This window comes from Monopterus albus, unplaced genomic scaffold (genome assembly GCF_001952655.1).
Source record: "Monopterus albus unplaced genomic scaffold, M_albus_1.0 scaffold187.1, whole genome shotgun sequence".
In the NCBI taxonomy this organism is placed as follows: Eukaryota; Metazoa; Chordata; class Actinopteri; order Synbranchiformes; family Synbranchidae; genus Monopterus; species Monopterus albus.
Window position 1 is genome coordinate 315,506 of NW_018128067.1, and position 17,561 is coordinate 333,066.

Sequence of the window (17,561 nt, forward strand, 5' to 3'; positions counted from 1 at the left end):
ATCATATTCAAACTGGGAGTAAGTCTCCAGAAATATTTTGCACACTACACTGGTTACATCAAGCCTAAAATAGTTTTGACATTTGACATGACATTTGTGGTCATTAAAATGCCAAATCTTGCTTGCTTGTAATTATATACAGTGTACAACCTGTTGAGGCAAATACGAAGTGTCTGTTCTAACAACATGTTTTTGCTTATTGTCTCTTCATTACTTAAACAAAAAATGCAACTCGGTCTAAATTATTTTCAAGCAAAACATATTTGCTGTCACAGTAACAAAATTTATAGGAGACAAAGTAGAACTGTGACTAAATGAAATGTGTTTGTTGCTGTTAACTGGTGGTAATCCCTTAACCACTGGAATGCCATCATACAGATCATGTAACATTTTTGAGACCATAATTTAAAACCCAGTTTGTTTTGGACGGACTTTAACATGCAGTTGAACATAACTGGATAAACTTAATAAAGTGACTAACTTGTGAATTTTCTCATTCTTGTGTAAGTGTGCACTTTCAGCTGTTGAGAAATGTCTGTTTTACAGTTTCCCAACCCCCAGTAAGGAAGATGCTCGGCGAGCCCTCATCAAGTATGTGTCAGAGCAAAGCTACGACAGCACCAAACCAGCAGAGCAGTGTGTGATCACCAACATGGAGGCATTTGATATATACAAAGTAGGAAAGTTAAAGCGACTTATTCTCATGTACATAATGGGTGCATCAATATTGTTTAAGGCCAATTTTTATCATCCCAAGCCTATTATTTGAGTGTATATTTGAGGCATCCTATTCCTTTATATACTGAGAGGAGAAGCAGGTAGTACAAGTCAAGTGTTGTCTTACAGAATGCGCAAAACTGTTGCCAACGCTCAAGAAACCTAAGGCAGAAAACGTAGGCCAACTTTTTTTTAGTTTTTTATTTAGCATTGTACATCAGATTGAAACAACATTTAACAGAGAAGTTAATCAACTGCTTTGGCCTGTGTTGCTTCTATCAAACTGTGATCTGTTTATGTTCTGCTTTCTTCAGTATAGCCTGGAGACATACATGGAGAAACGAACTACAGTGTGGAGTCGTGTGCCGTACATTGGTAAAGCTCTTTGTTCAAACATGCACCTGAGACAACACAGCCAAGAAACATTTAGTCATGACCTCAGATGCTCAGACTTGATCACAGTGTGTGAAGTATAACAGTATTATGTGTTTATGCGTCAGGTCAGAAGATAGACATGAGTGAACAAACCCCACCCTTACCATGGGAGATTCCAGCTAATGCCCCTACGCTTTTTCAAAATGTAGAGCAAGCCATTCAGGTGCCACACACAACATCTGTGCAGGTACGGGTCCCATCTCACAGTGATCATTCTGAACATTCAGAGGGGAAAACTTTACACAACCTATTCAGTACAATAGGCAATGATGCTAAATATTAATGTAAGGGTTACTGAGGCAACTATCAAGCTCAAGGTCAAATACATGACTACTTGTAGTATAAGCAAGAAGTGGAGGTAGAGTATTTTAAATATACTGCATATTGTAGTTGGGAAATATGCTTATTTGCTTTCTTGCTGACAGTTAGATGAGAATGGAAACTCTTATTTCTGTCTGTTCATAACTTCCGCTAAGGGTTATGTTTTAGCCCGTGTTTGTTTGTTTGTTAGTAATGTTACACTCCTAGTTCATGCTTGTACAAAATAAAGAAACATGATACAACGTGAGCTTCACAGATGCTGGTAGGCTCATTTTGTTACCTTTGCACAGTGCATGCTAGTTGTTCCCCCCATTTCAGGTCTATGCTAAGCTAGGCTATGCTACATAACTACCATGCTGAAATAAGAGCAGTACTGCTCTTCTCATCTACTGTAAATCTCAATAAGAAAGTGACTCTAAAATGTCTACGCTAAATTTTTAGCTTGGAAACAGCTGATATTCATTGTATTCATTTCTATTTTAAAGCTAACAGGCTGCCTCACCTACACTGCATTCAGTTACTTTGCTTGAGTGGCAACATTGCACTGCCTCTAAAAGAGTTTAATTTGATCAACAGGACTGCTACCGCTGTAAAACTGGAATCATCACCTGCACGCTGTGTCATGGGACTGGTTCAGTAAGTACCCAGTAGGCTTTGAGAGGGGAAATTCACACACAGGCTGTTAAGCTCATGTTTTCCTGGTTGTCTTATGTCTTTCAGATAGAATGCAGTGAGTGTCATGGCAGTGGTTATTCCATTTACTCTCCAGAGTTGAGGAACTGCATCGTCTGTGGTGGATTGTGATACGAACGGTACATTTTTTTGTTTTTGTTATTATCAAATTTGTTGTAGAATGCACAGTGCTAAAAATCTTTTCATTCATTTTTATTTCTTACCAGTTGTAGGGACTGCAATGCCTTAGGTAGCAAAAAGTGTGAGGTCTGCTCAGGCCATCGAAGGATCCTGCTTTCTATCAAGCTCATTGTGAACTGGTCAGTGTTTTAAAAATGTCACTTTTCTTAGCTTTTATTGGTCTGTACTGGCAGCTAGATGCAAAACCAAAAATATCTCATATGACAGGGACCCGATGGGATGAGGTGTAACATGACCGAAGAAAACAAAAACCAATATATTTATTTCTCAGTCACTTGGAACATGACCCTCCGCATCTACGGATGGAGGGCAACACATGAGGTCCTGTGTACATCTCCTCATGAACAGACACGCCTTGTGTCTGTGACACTTGGTGCATTGATCAGCAGCACTCAGTGAACTCTTTCCTCAGGCTCCACTCACTGCAGTGAATGCCTCTATTACCTCTTGAGACAGACAACCACACACACACTGTCTCTTGTTATTTTATTTTATTCATTTAACTTGAAAATTAAAACTGGGAAGTAGGGTTGCACATTCCTTTCTACAGCCTGGGTCCAAAGGTAAGAAAATACAAACCAAAGCCTAGAAACAACAACAGCAATTTAACAGGAGGATTCGTGCTGGGCTGTTAGCTGGGAGCAATGGGTTACCATACAACCAGCAGGGACTCCACACAATAACGCATTTTAATGTGTTAAGTAGTGAGCGTTAAAGGTGCTGATGGTGGATTTTGTTAGCTTTGGACTGCGCCAGGTTCGCTGTTTACCTGTGCTAAGATAAGCCAACTATCATCTGGCTCCGCCTTTGTATGTATGATGCAGCACATTGAATTGCCTAGTTGTTAAAAGGTGCACAAATAAACTCACCTTGTTACCTTTTCATACCTCCGCAGGATTTCCAGCGTAGATCAAGATTTTGTTAAACAATCCAGTGGTTTACAGAAGTTCAAACTGCGTATGGCGTCTGGAAGCACAGTGTTTACACAGTCTAATACCATGGTAAAAGCCAGCACTAATAAATAAATATAATGTAACCACAGAAACAATCAGACAATGAGATGTGGACGTTTCTGATGCAGGGTTACCCAATTAGAAGCTTCCCAAACCCAGAAGTTACACAGATATCAGAGAAGCTTCTGAGAAAGCACCGAGAGAGGTTTTCGTCAACGTCACGGATTTTACAGCAGGTGAGCGGCGCTTTACGCGCTCTGTATTCCTGTACGGGACGTCTTCATCTGGTCGACCAACTCTCTCTCTCTCTCTCTCGCTCTCTCTCTCTATTCAGCGTCAATATCTCAACATGATTCCCGTTACCAAGGTGACCTACACCTGGAAGGAAGAGTCACACGTGTTCCATTTGTACGGGACGGATTTCACAGTCAGTGCTGACGACTATCCCGCTACCGGCTGCAGCTGCTGCCCACTGATGTGACTCAGTGTGAACAGTCTCACCACATGATCGCTGTAACTTTAGGCTTTAGCAGCGTTTCTCGCCATAAACATTGTGATGTACATTGAATTGTGCAATGGATTTTATTATTATAATTTGGGAAAATGCAGTCTTTCTAAATGGCATCGTTTGACTTCCAATTATATAAACAATTTCAGGTGGTAACAAATTTGCTAAATGTTATTATGGCATATTAATCACTGAAGTAGTGAATGTTTTATCAGCACAGTTTGTGTCAGAGCCAAAGTGAATAGTCTGTTCCTGTTATGTGACAGGATGTTTGCTCTGTAGGCTATAAATATCTCAACATGGGTCACATTTTCATTTTTCACATTTTATTTTGTTTTATTTTCAGAATATATTCAAAGGGAAAGCGCCAGTGAGGCATCTTTCAAATGTTGTACAAATGAACGGGGCTTGGAAATTAAAATGGGATAGAATTCATTGTTATCCAAATAAAACGGAAACACGTTTCTAATATTTTTGACAACTTGAAGCAAGTTTTTAAAAATGATTCCACACGTTTGTCATCAAACTAACATGTGGCCTATAAGGGAACAGGCCACATACGGATGCATAACAAACTCCATGTGGAGGCAGCAAGAGACGCGCGGCGCGCAGCTGTCGGGCCTGGAGGGGAGGCGCGCGCACGGACTCCATCGATCCTCCACGGATGTGAAAGGCTAGAGGAAGGATTTAACTGATGAACTCGAAGCAGGACACGTTTGTAGTGTCGGCCCTTAATGTTACTGGTTGTTAAATGGCTTGAGAGTCAAATCGTTTCTAAATAAATGACAAATCGAATTAAAGTCCATTTGCAGATACATGGCTGGTGCTGCAGCTCGTGACATTCACCAGAGCGCTTTATTTTTCATCATGTCACGTATTTTAGCAAACTTTAATGGAAAATAAGGTTCATTTGGCGCAAAGCTGCGGTACAGTATCTAATGTTAAGACAAAAAAATTATGATTTTCTTTATTTGTATTGAGTCTTTGTTAAAATTCTTTAACAAATGTTAAGAATATGTCATTAATTTTTTCATTTTAAAATATAAAAAATATAGTTAAAATGTCCACCTTTAAAAGTCATCATATTTGATTTATTTTCGTAACATTTCATTATTATTTTTATTATTATCTCTAAATTTTGTTTCAGAGCCGTCGCCTGGAGGACAAATTCTTCACGTTCTTTTACTATTCAAAATTAAAAATCCCAAACACTTCAGAAGTCATTATTTTTCTTATTAATATTACATTTTGTTAGTTGTTGTGTTTAGTTTGTTCTATGAACAACCGAGAACTCGACTGTGACATAATAACACGTACCTTCCTGTTATTTTTTATTTTGTTGTATTGTACCGTCAGTGTCCATCATCCAAGCTCTCGTCCCTTCATATCACTTACTTCCCGTTGCTCCTTTGCGCAGCCCCGTGACACATGAACTTCTCATTCTATTAGTTAGTTAAACCTGTGGTCTTACATTTCTTATCAGACTGCAGCTTTTACTGAGGCCTCGGTCACATTTATCACCATAAAAGCGCCAACAACCTTTTTCTTTCCAATACACTTTACCTGGTTGTTTATCCCGAACACCGTTGACAGAATCAATGTGATAGAACTCTTTCTCTTTTATGGTCCCTTATGCGTAAAGGCTGCTTTGATTTTCGATTACAGTTTGGAACAGCCTATGTTCATTACCCTAATATCGGGCAGAGACAGTGTGACCTGTGAAATTGTTAAATAATATAAATAATAATATGAATAAATTTAAAGATGGACATGAAAGTGTAAATGCCTGCCTTAAATGAACGTAGTACACATTGATTTCTGTAGTGTTTTCCTACATTACAGTCATTTTAAATTTAAAGCTCGATCCTCCTGATGTTTGTTAGTTTTTTTCCTTCAGGCCGATTTGTCCAATGTGGCTTCCTTCCTTCTAATGAAAGTGCAGATATAACTAGCTGTTTTGCACCCCTCAGCCCTAAGCTCCGGGCCCTCTCCTCCCCTCCCTGCACCCAGGGGCCCTCCTTCCCTCGCTCCATATACCGCCCGCCTTCCCTCCTCCCGTCTCTCCCCACCTAGGGCTACCTCGGAGCAGCGGACTGCGTCACGTGTTTCTCTCCCGTACAAATTTTCCAGTAGGAGAGCGAATAGGAGCACATCCATATCAGCAATTATCAGCGACGGTGACTATCTCCAGATATACCGACAGGTAGAGAAACGCTGCAGTCATCCTGGACCAAAAAAAACAACTTTGGTTTCATTTATCTTAGCTCAGTGCGCGCAACTTTTATGCATTAAAGTAAGAGATTTTAGGGGAGGCTCCGCGGTGCTCCCTCGTCCGGCTCTGTCTGTGTGGAGTGCCTGCTGCGCTCCTCTGTTGAAGTTTGGACGGCTACAGGACCAAGCTGTTTTATCACCGACCGTCCTTATCTGGTGAGATAATACACTGAGAGCCCTTGGAAAGAAACCGTGTTCCTCCTGTGCAGCATTATCAACGTTTTATGTGATTTGAGTTACTATTGTTAGAAAATATATGCATGGCAGATATGGAGCAGCGCTCGCTATCTGTTGGGTTGTTTGATTTGGTTTCCGTTATGGTTATGATTTAATGAGGCGGTGCAGAACTGCAGGATATCTGGGGTCGCTGAGAGTCGCCTCTGTCTCCGTGGACAGATATCAGCGATAGTTAATGTCATTTTAATCCAGTTCATGTCAGTTTGAATGGCACTGATGAAATATGACTGATGCTGAGTGACTGTTGAAGCTCTTAGGTTTTACAATTTGTATATATGTATATGTGTATATGGCGATTTGGGCCAGCGTTAATTTAACCCACCTAAAATTTTACAAACTGAGAAGACACAATGGCTGGAAAACGTAAAAAGAAGAAAATCCTTGAAATTTAATTACACTTCAAGGACTTGAATCGGTGCTTTTGTTTTCATGTTTATTAAAAATATCCCAATTTCCCCCCGCAGGACAGGAATCGCCACAAGAACTATTAAAGTTATTCAAAAAGGCGCAGGATAATTCCTCAGAAGAGGGTGGAAGAGTCTTTACGCGTGGACAGTATCACCGCCGCAGGACTGAGGCAGACTAAGAAATCATCCCTATCGGTTTTATATTCAAAACAGGAAACTTGTGAAAATGTATCAGAGCCTGGCCTTGTCCTCCAACCAGTCTCCTTACACGCATGACACCGGGAACTACATCCATCCCTCGGCCAGCTCTCCGGTCTACGTCCCGACCACCAGAGTCCCAGCCATGCTGCCCACCCTGCCCTACCTGCAGACTTGCGAGTCGCCCCACCAGTCCCATGGCCTTGGTGGGCACCACGGCTGGCCCCAGACTGCTACGGACGGTTCCTCCTTCACGCCCAGTAGCCCTCACCCTCCACATGGCTTCTCCTACTCACACAGCCCGCCAGTCAGCACCAACACCGGCAGGGACGCGACTTACCAGAGCCCGCTGGTTCTCGGAAATGGCACTCGGGCCGATCAGTATGGAGGCGCTCTGGTGCGCTCCGTCGGAGGCTCCTATTCCAGCCCCTACGCATACATGAGTCCAGAGATGGCCACGTCCTCCTGGACGCCAGGACCCTTTGAGAGCGGTGTGATCAGTCTGCAGGGCCGGCAGGGATGTCTGTCTGGGAGAAGGTCCAGTCTGGGTAAGCACAGGCCCCGAACCTCATGCTTTTACTTCTACAGACTAAAAAGTGAACTTCAAATCAAAAGGCCAACCCCTGAAATGAAGCATCACCGCTCTGTAAAACCCACAGAGCAAATGTCTGAGTGAAAATGGAGCATTTCTATCGATCAAAATATTGTTTTGCTCATGGACAGAGCACATCATCGGCTCATCTGGTCATAAATCCTGCTGCTTTTATATTTAAATCTATTTTTAAAACGAATTTTTATTATTTCTGATTAATATGTTATTTGATTTTAACGAATTCCAGTTATTTAAATGGTGCAGAATAGCATTTGGAATCAGACTACTTGCCCGCTCCATTATAGGCCTTTTCCTTAAAAAGCTGCAAATCGCACATTGATAACGAATTCATCTGACTTAATTTTACCACCATGGCTGTTTAATTTTAAGCTTCAAAATATCAACATTAGGCAATGTGCCTGTTGTTTTATCGCAGCTGAAAATCGTTTTTAAGAATATCCTGATCCTGCCGTGGCCTTGTGTTTTTACTTGCTTGCTCTGCCCAGCAACGTGTCAGTGGTTGTTTTTTCAGATTTCGTTTATCACGGGCAGTAAAGGCCAGGTGCGGTTGTTATTTATTATAAGAGCTGATAGGCCAGTGACGGCTGTATCATGGCGTCGGGAGGGCGAAATTCAATCAGTGGCTCTTAAACAATCCCATATTAGATTTAGACAATACACATTCTTCAGAAGAGAGGGTCGCTAAAAGCAATCAATTAAAATGTTAATCTAATCCTCCGGCAACAGTCCAGGGTTTTAATGACAGCTTTTCAATACACAGGGAGACAAAACACTGGAAAGATCTACTGACAAAACAATCAAAGCAGTTATCACCTTGACCTGTCAAGGCCTGAAACGACTCGACCTGCAGTGGGTATTAAAAAAAAGTGAGGAGCAGAAGCCTTTGACGCGGATGATGTGCAAAGAAAAACGACATCTGATGGTTGAAGTGTTTGTGTGTTTGTGGAGAGTCGCGTTCGGCAGTTTGGGCCTGAGGATTTGGCCTTCAGGCTGTTTGGTCCCTCTCAGAGTCTTGACAAATTCATTTAATCTGATTTTGTCCCGTGGCTTCTTTCTGGTTTAGTTAAGGTGGAAGTCTACATCAGTGCTCAGCAATGAGATTATATCACGTTTCTTATGTCCTTATTTAAATTTCTGTGTGGTGTCCTATTACTACAGCATTAATACTCTGTCCTACAGCCCTGGGTGCTCAGTCTCATTTCATTTAGCAGTATTTTTTCCATTTTATTATTGCGATATTTTATACGTTCTTATGGCCTGTTAACTTTAAAGTTTAGGCCTTTATATAAGTGAATGGAGGTTGTGAGTTATGTGCAGCGCAGGCGCAGTTTGGTGCGTCCCACCAGCTCAGCTTTGATTTTGTCAAGAACTTGCGCCTCTGGAAAAAATACGAGCTGCACGTCCGAAGAAAGCAGCGCAGCTCCAGTTCAAACCTATCGTGACCAGCGCTGTCGCCTCTCTCTCGATATTGAGGGATTAGGAATTTGGGCAATTAATGCCAGGAGTCCGTCGTGCGTCAGAGCTGTGATGGATGGAGGAGACCCCTGGATTCCCCGGGCTGATAACACGCCGTCCCACCCCTTTCCAAACAGATTCCTCCGCAAGTCTGTCTCCCTATTCAAGGGGGGGTCGATGTCACTTTATCACAGGAAATAGAGGGGGTTTAAATTCCTCCGCTGGCTATCTATCATGCATTGGCTCGTAACCAGAACCACCCATGTACACCCGCTCGGGTTTTTAAAGTTCAGAAGAAAATCTGGTGAACAGGAATGTTATTTATTCCTGATTATGATTTTACATTTAGCTGTTCTCTGTCAGGGATTGAATATTTAAATTTAAATACACAAAGATGGAACATTAGTTTGATTGGGTCAGGAGTTTAAAATATTAAATGAACAGCCTATAGGCAAGCCAAAATCCATAAAAGGTTGATAATTGACAGAGTGTGGTGGCCGGACTGAGCTGTGGTGATCCCATAATACTGCAGCTGAACATTACTGAGTGCCATAGAAACACAGAATATTCTCATGAAATGCTGGTGACGTTAGAAATAAATACAGCCTTCCATAGCACGTCGAGCGATCTGCAAAGAGTAGGCTAGTGGTGCTACTATGAAATGCTCTCTATGTTACACAGATTAAAGGAAGTGCATGTCTTTTCAGAGCTGATGGACGACATGACCGCTGAGGGCAGAGAGTGCGTCAACTGCGGCTCCGTGTCCACGCCGCTGTGGCGCAGGGACGGCACCGGACACTACCTGTGCAACGCCTGCGGCCTCTACCACAAGATGAACGGCATCAACAGGCCGCTCATCAAACCACAAAAACGTCTGGTAAGACGCACACAAAGACACAGGGGCGTTTTTCGATTAGTGATTGATATTTGAAAGACCTTTACTCGCTTACACATTTAAAGTATTTGCACTATATATATGATGTAAGAGGGAAAACGCCACTGCAGCCATGTGTCATTTAGGATGTTTCATGTGAAACATCTGATCAGTGAGATTAAATATGAGAAGTTCTAGTAAAAAAAAAAAAGTCAACATTACAATTAGCTCCATTTCATCTAGAATATTAACATGTTTCTTAAATCTTAATGCATCAAAAATGTTCAAATATTAATAATACACCATTCTAAAGGAGCTATTCTGTGTAAAGGGTACTTATTACTTACAGCAATATTTTGAACACAACTCGTTACTTAAAATAGTATTTTACACGTGGTATTACTACTTGTGTGTAGTGAAGGCAACATTAAAGAATGTAAATAGAACTGATTCCAGTTGCATGGGTCACATATATTAATGTGCATTAAAGCAAAACGTTTCCACTCCATTTCATCTAAAATATTAACATGTTTCTTAAATCTTAATGCATCAAAAATGTTCAAATATTAATAATACACCATTCTAAAGGAGCTATTCTGTGTAAAGGGTACTTATTACTTACAGCAATATTTTGAACACAACTCGTTACTTAAAATAGTATTTTACACGTGGTATTACTACTTGTGTGTAGTGAAGGCAACATTAAAGAATGTAAATAGAACTGATTCCAGTTGCATGGGTCACATATATTAATGTGCATTAAAGCAAAACGTTTCCAAAATAAAGAAAATAAATTACTGGTATAATAAATATAGGCAGGTTTTTCCTACTCATTCAATATAGTATAAATACTCAATCATTCGAAAATACACAGGAAGCAAACAAAGGGGTAAAGTGATAAGCATCAGGCTGTAGGTGAATTTTAAATTATATATTGACAGTAGTGGAAGGTAAGTACATGCACTCGAGCACTGTAAGTATAACTTTGTGGTGGTTTACTTCAGTATTCCTGTTTTGTTTCACTACATTTCAGAGGGAAATGTTACGTGTTTTAAATACTACACTGCTCGACAGCTGTAATTATATTGCAGATTAAAAGAGTCCGAGCTCAGCTGATGAAGACTGTGTTGGTCAAAAAGTTGCAGTAAATATACTTTAAGGGAGCTTGTTTATCTCAGTGTGTGTGTGTCTCCTTGAGCTTAACGTGATGCACTATACAGACTGTGCCTGCAGTTATCTTTTTCACAGCAGGCACTTGTCCTAGTAGGAGACGCACTGCTATTACCAATAACATCACTGATGGCTCTGGTTTATTCAAGTGATCTGAATATCTGCCATGTTGATATTTAAATAATACACCATAAGTAAGCTGAATAGCAAATGTTTTATTTGTCTTATAGATGTAAAATACGTTACCTCCCGGCTCTAGTATCCTATTTAGATAGCATTTAGAAACTGGGAAACGCTCTGTGCTGGTGTGATGTGGGGGCTGTCAAGGCTATACAGCTGTGTGTTTCCCAGAAACTCGGCTCTCCGTCACAGCTGTGGTTGTGAAATGCCCAACAATCTCCTTCCACAACCGGGCTGTTGTCTCTGTTTTTATTTGTCCTGCTGCGACCTTGCCCTTGGATGGGCTGTTTTTAGCTCTCTCCAGAGCAATGTGACTCTGCTGTTGCACAGTGCTTTTGCTCCACACTTGTGGGCTTGTGGACTATTGTGACTGTCACAATATGGTCTAAGCGAGAACTAATTATTTGTGTTGTCTTTAAAGGTTGCACAACTATTGGACTTTTTGGGAGGAGCTTAGGTATTCATTAGTGCTACCAAGCTTTCCCAAGCCATAGAATATGTGCACCATTTCTCACTGCACTTGAAATTAGTCATGCGGTTTTCCATTCAAATGTCAACTTCTTCTCTCCTCCCTGCTGGACCTACAGCAGACCACGTCCCGCCGGGCTGGCCTGTGCTGCACCAACTGCCACACCAGCACCACCACACTGTGGAGGCGCAACGCAGAGGGAGAGCCTGTGTGTAATGCCTGTGGCCTCTACATGAAGCTGCACGGGGTAGGTCACCACAGGGGATGGGTGCACTGCCTTAGATAGTTTTAATCTGTTCTGCTTCACCTTTATGTCTCCTCTTCAAACCGCTCCTGTCCTTCACACTAACTTATGTTTGTAAAACAGCTCCTGCGCTATAAGAGGGAGCACTTTGCTATTTGCCCTGTGTAAAAGCTCTCCAAGGGCACTGTGGTCATTGTTATCAGAGCAGCAGCGTGGGAGGGGAGCTTGTGTGTATTGTCATGGCACTGTGGCCTCTGCTGTATCAGGGACTGGGAGGTACAGTTAACTAATGTGTGTTACTCTACTCCCTACAGGTGCCCAGACCTCTGGCCATGAAGAAAGAGAGCATTCAGACCAGGAAGCGCAAACCCAAGATGCCCAAGAATAAAACATCCACAGGTATAAGAGAGGGTAGAATGAAGCTTAGTAAATGGAAGTAGAGATAAATAACTAAATCAGAATCCGCTTTTGGATTTACTCTGAACTGCCACAAATGTGCTGACAGTAAAATAATTGAATATTTTAAATTGTGAGTAGGTGTAGAAGTGCTTATAAATCAGAATCAGTGCAAGTCATGTGTCTCGGCAGGCTGGTTAGTTTTCAGTCCAGTAACTCATGTGACCATCCTGTTGATTTTTCAGGAGGATCCACCACCTCTGACACCAGCTCCCCAGCCTCCCTCTCTGTCTCAGAACATGCCTCCACCATTAAGAGTGAGCCCAGCTTGGCCCCTTCACCCTACGCTGGACAGACAGTCACATCCGCCACTCAGGTAAGCCTCCTTTCATACACATGCCATAACAAGTGTACAGTAACGTATGTGTTCAACAAGTATTTCATTGTGCTGTTATGTAGTCAGGGGTCTTTGAATAGGTAACGATTTAAATGGATGCTAGTAGAATGATGCTGCAATAGCAGCAGAGGTTTATTTATATTGCACCTTTGTAAACCTAGGTTACAAAGTGCTTCATGGTGGGATAAAAACAAAATCAGAGCAAAACAGGAGCAACAAACAAGTAAGACTAAACAAAATAAACACAAACCAAAAAGACAAATCACCACATAAATCACAATAACACAGCAGTGGTTCCCAAATGGTGTGTCACAGCACACAAGGTGTACAGTGAGGCAAGTCCAGGTGTACCATGGGATTTTTGTGACAACCATACATTAGTATTATGGGATACAACAATACAAAAAGTTATGAATGAATGTTTAATTTACTATATACTTCGTAAGCACTCATTTCCCAATTCAGAGGCAAATCCTATAGACTAAAAGAATCTCCTTGAGAAAAGAGAAAAAGAACTGTTGGATGATAGTATCATGAAAGCTGCCCGTCCTATGGCTTCAGCTTGACCGCGGACCTCAACAGCCCTCAGCCTGAGTGCGTCTGAGAAGTTAGCTAACGCTAATGCTAACATGGTGCCAAGGAAGCTGAAGAGGCACTTCACCAAACATCCCTTCTATGCTGAGAGAAACATGGCCTAAGAGCATGAAATGTACACCAGAGGCAGCAAAGCTGGTTGTGAGATTGTGTGAAATTATGTGGTAACGCGAAGGAGTTATATGCTAGCAGAGCTTATTGCAAAGTAGATGAAATCTCACATTGCAGTGGAGGCATTTATCCTCCCTGCTTGCCGAAAAAATTGCAGGTGTCATGTTAGATCCAGATGCACTCTCTTCAGTACCACCACGGATGTAAAAAATCTGCACGTACCAACAGCTTGTAAGTAGGAAACAATATTTATAATAGCAAATGTTTGAATGCTGGTTTACATTTAAGTTACATTAAAATGTTTCCTTTCTGCTCAGTGTTAACCAGTTTCCATTGTCAGTGCATCTCTTTTCTTTACAATATTAGGCTACATTTTTATTCCAACTCAGTTCATACTCTTCCCTGTTGAAATATATTTACTGTTTAATTGCAGATTAATTTTTATTCCCAGTGCATCTCTTGTGTTAGTTTGGTCTGTAAGGACTGATTACATCTTGATGCTTCCATATCATGCCAGATCTACCTTTCCTCTCTCACTCACTCATTTTATTTGTCATAAGTAAATGAAAATAAATGTTTATAGAGTGACGAGACTGATAACCTGGTATAGAGGCTATTTTCCATGGACATGGATACAAGTGTGCCTTGAGTTTTTGGCTTGTGCTTTGGTGTCTCTAGGGCACAAAAGGTTTGAACACCACTGGCATATAGACGCCCCAGTGCATGCCACTGATAAACGCCTGCCTGAATAAATAAGTTTTAAGAAGAGAGTGAAAGACAACCAGACCGAATGTCTGGTGGAAGGCTGTTCCACAATCATGGAGCCGCCTGTGCAAAAGCCTGGTCACCACAATGTTTAAGTCTGGACCTGGGTACCTCTAAAAGCAATGGATTTGAAGACCTAAGAGAGCTACCCGGCATGTGATGATATAAGAGCTCTGAGATGTACAAGTGTGCCAAGTCATGCAGTGTATTTAAAGCAAAAAATAAAAGCTTGAAATTAATGAGGCCAGTGAAGGGAAATGAGAATGCCAGTTACTGTGTGCTTACATTTACATGTATCAAAAGAGGAGCAGCTGCGTTTTAGACCAAGTGAAGTGAAGACAGGCCAGGGATGTTTGACAGATCCCAACATACAGAGCATTACAGTTGTCAATCCTTGAGCTGATAAATGCATGAACTGCCTTTTCCGAGTCGTTGAATGATACAAAGTGCTTGACCTTTGCTAATAATCTTAGCTGAAAGAAGCAAAGAAGTACTTTTAGACTTTATTTTAAGTTTCAAGCATAAAGGTCTGGTCACTCCTGAAAGTCAGAGCCAAATGGATCTGCACATCTTCACACAGTATTGGGTTCTAGGAGTTTAGAGATGAGAGATGTCTGGTGTTTGCACTGATAGTCAGATAACTGCTGTAGCTGGAGAAGTGGTCAGCCAGCATAGTACTGGCTTTGTTCGGTTTTCTCCGTACTGAGCTCTCTACTCTGTACAAGCGTTTTGTTCTCAGGATTTTACATCCGTCGGTTCAATAAAGGATGATTAAAGGGGATGAAAAGGCTCTAACTGAGAGTTTCAAACAAAATACAGGAGATGAATTGAGATGAGAGATACAACTCTTGTCCCATAGCTCTTTGCTATATAACATGATCCGAGAAGAAAAACAAACCAGGCTTGATATATACACATTTATGCACACTCATATACAGTACCTGTACAGTATGCAGGCTATACAAATATACTGTACAAGTAAATTTGCAACCAAAGAAACAAAATATACAGAGTACAAGATTAGTTAAACAAACTTATAAGAAAAAAAGAAAACATTGAAGTAGTGATGGTGTATAATTTGTCTAATTTACTTAAGTCACAACTTTGAAATTAATACATTTCTTGGAACTTTTTCAGGAAGTCCATGATGGTCCCCAAATCTTGTGAAATTCTTTGGATTATCCCTTTAATGCTAATCTACACTTTAGTAAGATTAAAGATTCTTAGCTACTGGCTAAAAACAGCACTGGTGGATTTTTCCAGAGGCTAGCAGTTGTGTTGTTTACATGATCTTTTTCTTCTCACATATTAAGCTACAAAGAGCAGGAAAAACAGCATGTAAATTCTCTACAAATGATTATGAGCAGGTTACTCTCCAGTAGAGGAGGTTAAAAAACAGTGAGCAGTGCAACACGGCTAACAAGCTGCTCCATTCTGGTCTCTGGGCTCTCTGCTCTTCAAAGGTCAACACTGTCACAGCAGCTTGCTATTTGTCACCAGTACATATTTGCATGTCAAAACTCAACCTGTGAATTTGATGCAACAGCTCCTGAAATAACAGCTGATTCCTGCAGAATGGACTGATTATGCAGCAACAAACTGACCATTTCAGCTGTGGGTGTAACAAGACCTTAACTTAAAATAACACTGATGATATCATCAGGATCAGTGGAGTGACTCTTTAAATTAATAACCCTTTCTAAATATGGTTTTAATAATCTTGCATCTATCTCTCCTGCTCTGCAGACGGCTTCTCAATTAGACAGCACAGGCTCAGGACATGTGGACATTAAATATGAGGATTATCCCTTTACCCCTACCTCCATGGCTCCACAGAACTCGTGGTGCGCTCTGACTCAAGCATGAACAGCCACGACCGACACTGCCAATCTGACACGACAGCTCGCTTTGACTTCATCACGGGGGCCACCTCTCCATCCTGTAACTGTCCCTCATGACTGTGGAGCTGCAGATACTTTAACGTCATGAGAACGCAGGGTACCCAGACTGCAGTTACCCGGTTTTACAAAAGGACGAGTGTGCACTCTCTGACTCACTCAGCCGGAGCAAAGAACACAGCTGAAGCAGTACTGCCGCCAGCTCTCCTGATCTGGATTCCACAGTTACTTAGCAGGATGGCATCAACTACCTATTGCTGTACTATAATAAATCTCCTGTTTCTGGAGAAACACTTCATCAAATACACCAATGCAAAGACAATCAAGCAGAATGTAAAAAGACGTGGCTACACTCTTTATTGTGGCTGACAACTGATTTCCTTGTTAGTTTTATTAAGTTTTAGTTCAGTCTTCATAGTTGCCATTGCTTTCTGGGCATGAAGGGAAACGCTTCAACAAGTAAAACAAGAAAATGAACAGAAAATACCTCTTTTATGGTTGCTGAACATGTCTCATTACCAACACGTAGATGATTAACCTTTATAGGCACATTATTTATGTTGAGATAAGGATAGTTAAAAGTCATTGTGGACAATAAAACTAGCCTGTTAGAACCCACTGCTCACTGTTGTTGAAGGGCCGGTGTGTTGTATGGCTTCTATGTTATGATGCTGAGATTAAAGGAGTGATTTGACGTGGCAGATATAAACTACAGCTTGGATGATTCATTGGTAAGTCATGACCAGAACACATATCAGAAGTGTATTATTTTACTGCTTTAGCATTTGACATTAATGAAAGTGCAATGACTCCATTTTTCCTTTCAAAAAAAGAAGGCAAAACAAAATGTGTGAAATTATTATAAACATAATCTAATTTTATTGTCTGTTTTTGTCGATATATAAGGGAATTTTATTGTTATGTTCTTAAGAACTCTCTGCTTTTGTTTTATTTTTCAAGGCTCTTTGAAAAATCTATTCAGGTTAATAAACTGATTCACAATGCATATATTTGATATATAAACATTTGTTTTTGAGTGAATTTAACAAATATCTTCCTGACACTATCAGATATGGATTTTCATGTCATATTTCAGTGGTTCCCAAAAACATTCTTGTAAATGGATCATAAACTGGATGTTACATAATACTGTCAGTTAGCTAGAAGTAGATCTAGTCTTTTTTCTTACATCTGCTTTGTCAGATGGTGAACTTTGTATTTGTACAGCTGCCACTTGCACTGTTTTATGTTGGACTTTTTAACCCTTTATCCATCATTTAGAGCTTTCTATTGCAGCCTTTAAAGCATTATAAATTATTTTAGCTGTTTCAGCCAGTTATCCATTACTCTCAAGTAGCATTTCACCTGCTTAAACATTATTTTTAGCTATTTCAACTGATTATCCATAGCCAACAATTCACTGTTGATACATTTATATTTCAATGTTCAACTGTATAGCCTCCATTTTTATTTTA

General features: G+C 40.8%; 2 protein-coding genes across 2 annotated transcripts; both read left to right on the forward strand.

Moving 5' to 3' along the window:
- The first annotated feature begins 6 nt into the window (after positions 1 to 6).
- LOC109969983 (protein SSUH2 homolog) lies at positions 7 to 3,269 on the forward strand. Its single transcript, XM_020617247.1, has 8 exons — positions 7 to 18; positions 547 to 676; positions 1,032 to 1,092; positions 1,218 to 1,339; positions 2,050 to 2,109; positions 2,194 to 2,285; positions 2,373 to 2,465; positions 3,242 to 3,269. Exons 2-6 carry the CDS (start codon positions 653 to 655, stop codon positions 2,275 to 2,277), a joined length of 351 nt encoding a protein of 116 aa, XP_020472903.1. The 5' UTR covers positions 7 to 18; positions 547 to 652; the 3' UTR covers positions 2,278 to 2,285; positions 2,373 to 2,465; positions 3,242 to 3,269.
- Positions 3,270 to 5,885: 2,616 nt separating this feature from the next.
- Positions 5,886 to 16,990, forward strand: gata5 (GATA binding protein 5). Its single transcript, XM_020617192.1, has 7 exons — positions 5,886 to 6,234; positions 6,780 to 7,468; positions 9,696 to 9,865; positions 11,800 to 11,928; positions 12,240 to 12,324; positions 12,567 to 12,697; positions 15,935 to 16,990. The coding sequence occupies exons 2-7, from the start codon at positions 6,949 to 6,951 to the stop codon at positions 16,052 to 16,054; spliced, it is 1,155 nt and encodes a 384-aa protein (XP_020472848.1). The 5' UTR covers positions 5,886 to 6,234; positions 6,780 to 6,948; the 3' UTR covers positions 16,055 to 16,990.
- The last annotated feature ends 571 nt before the right edge of the window (positions 16,991 to 17,561 follow it).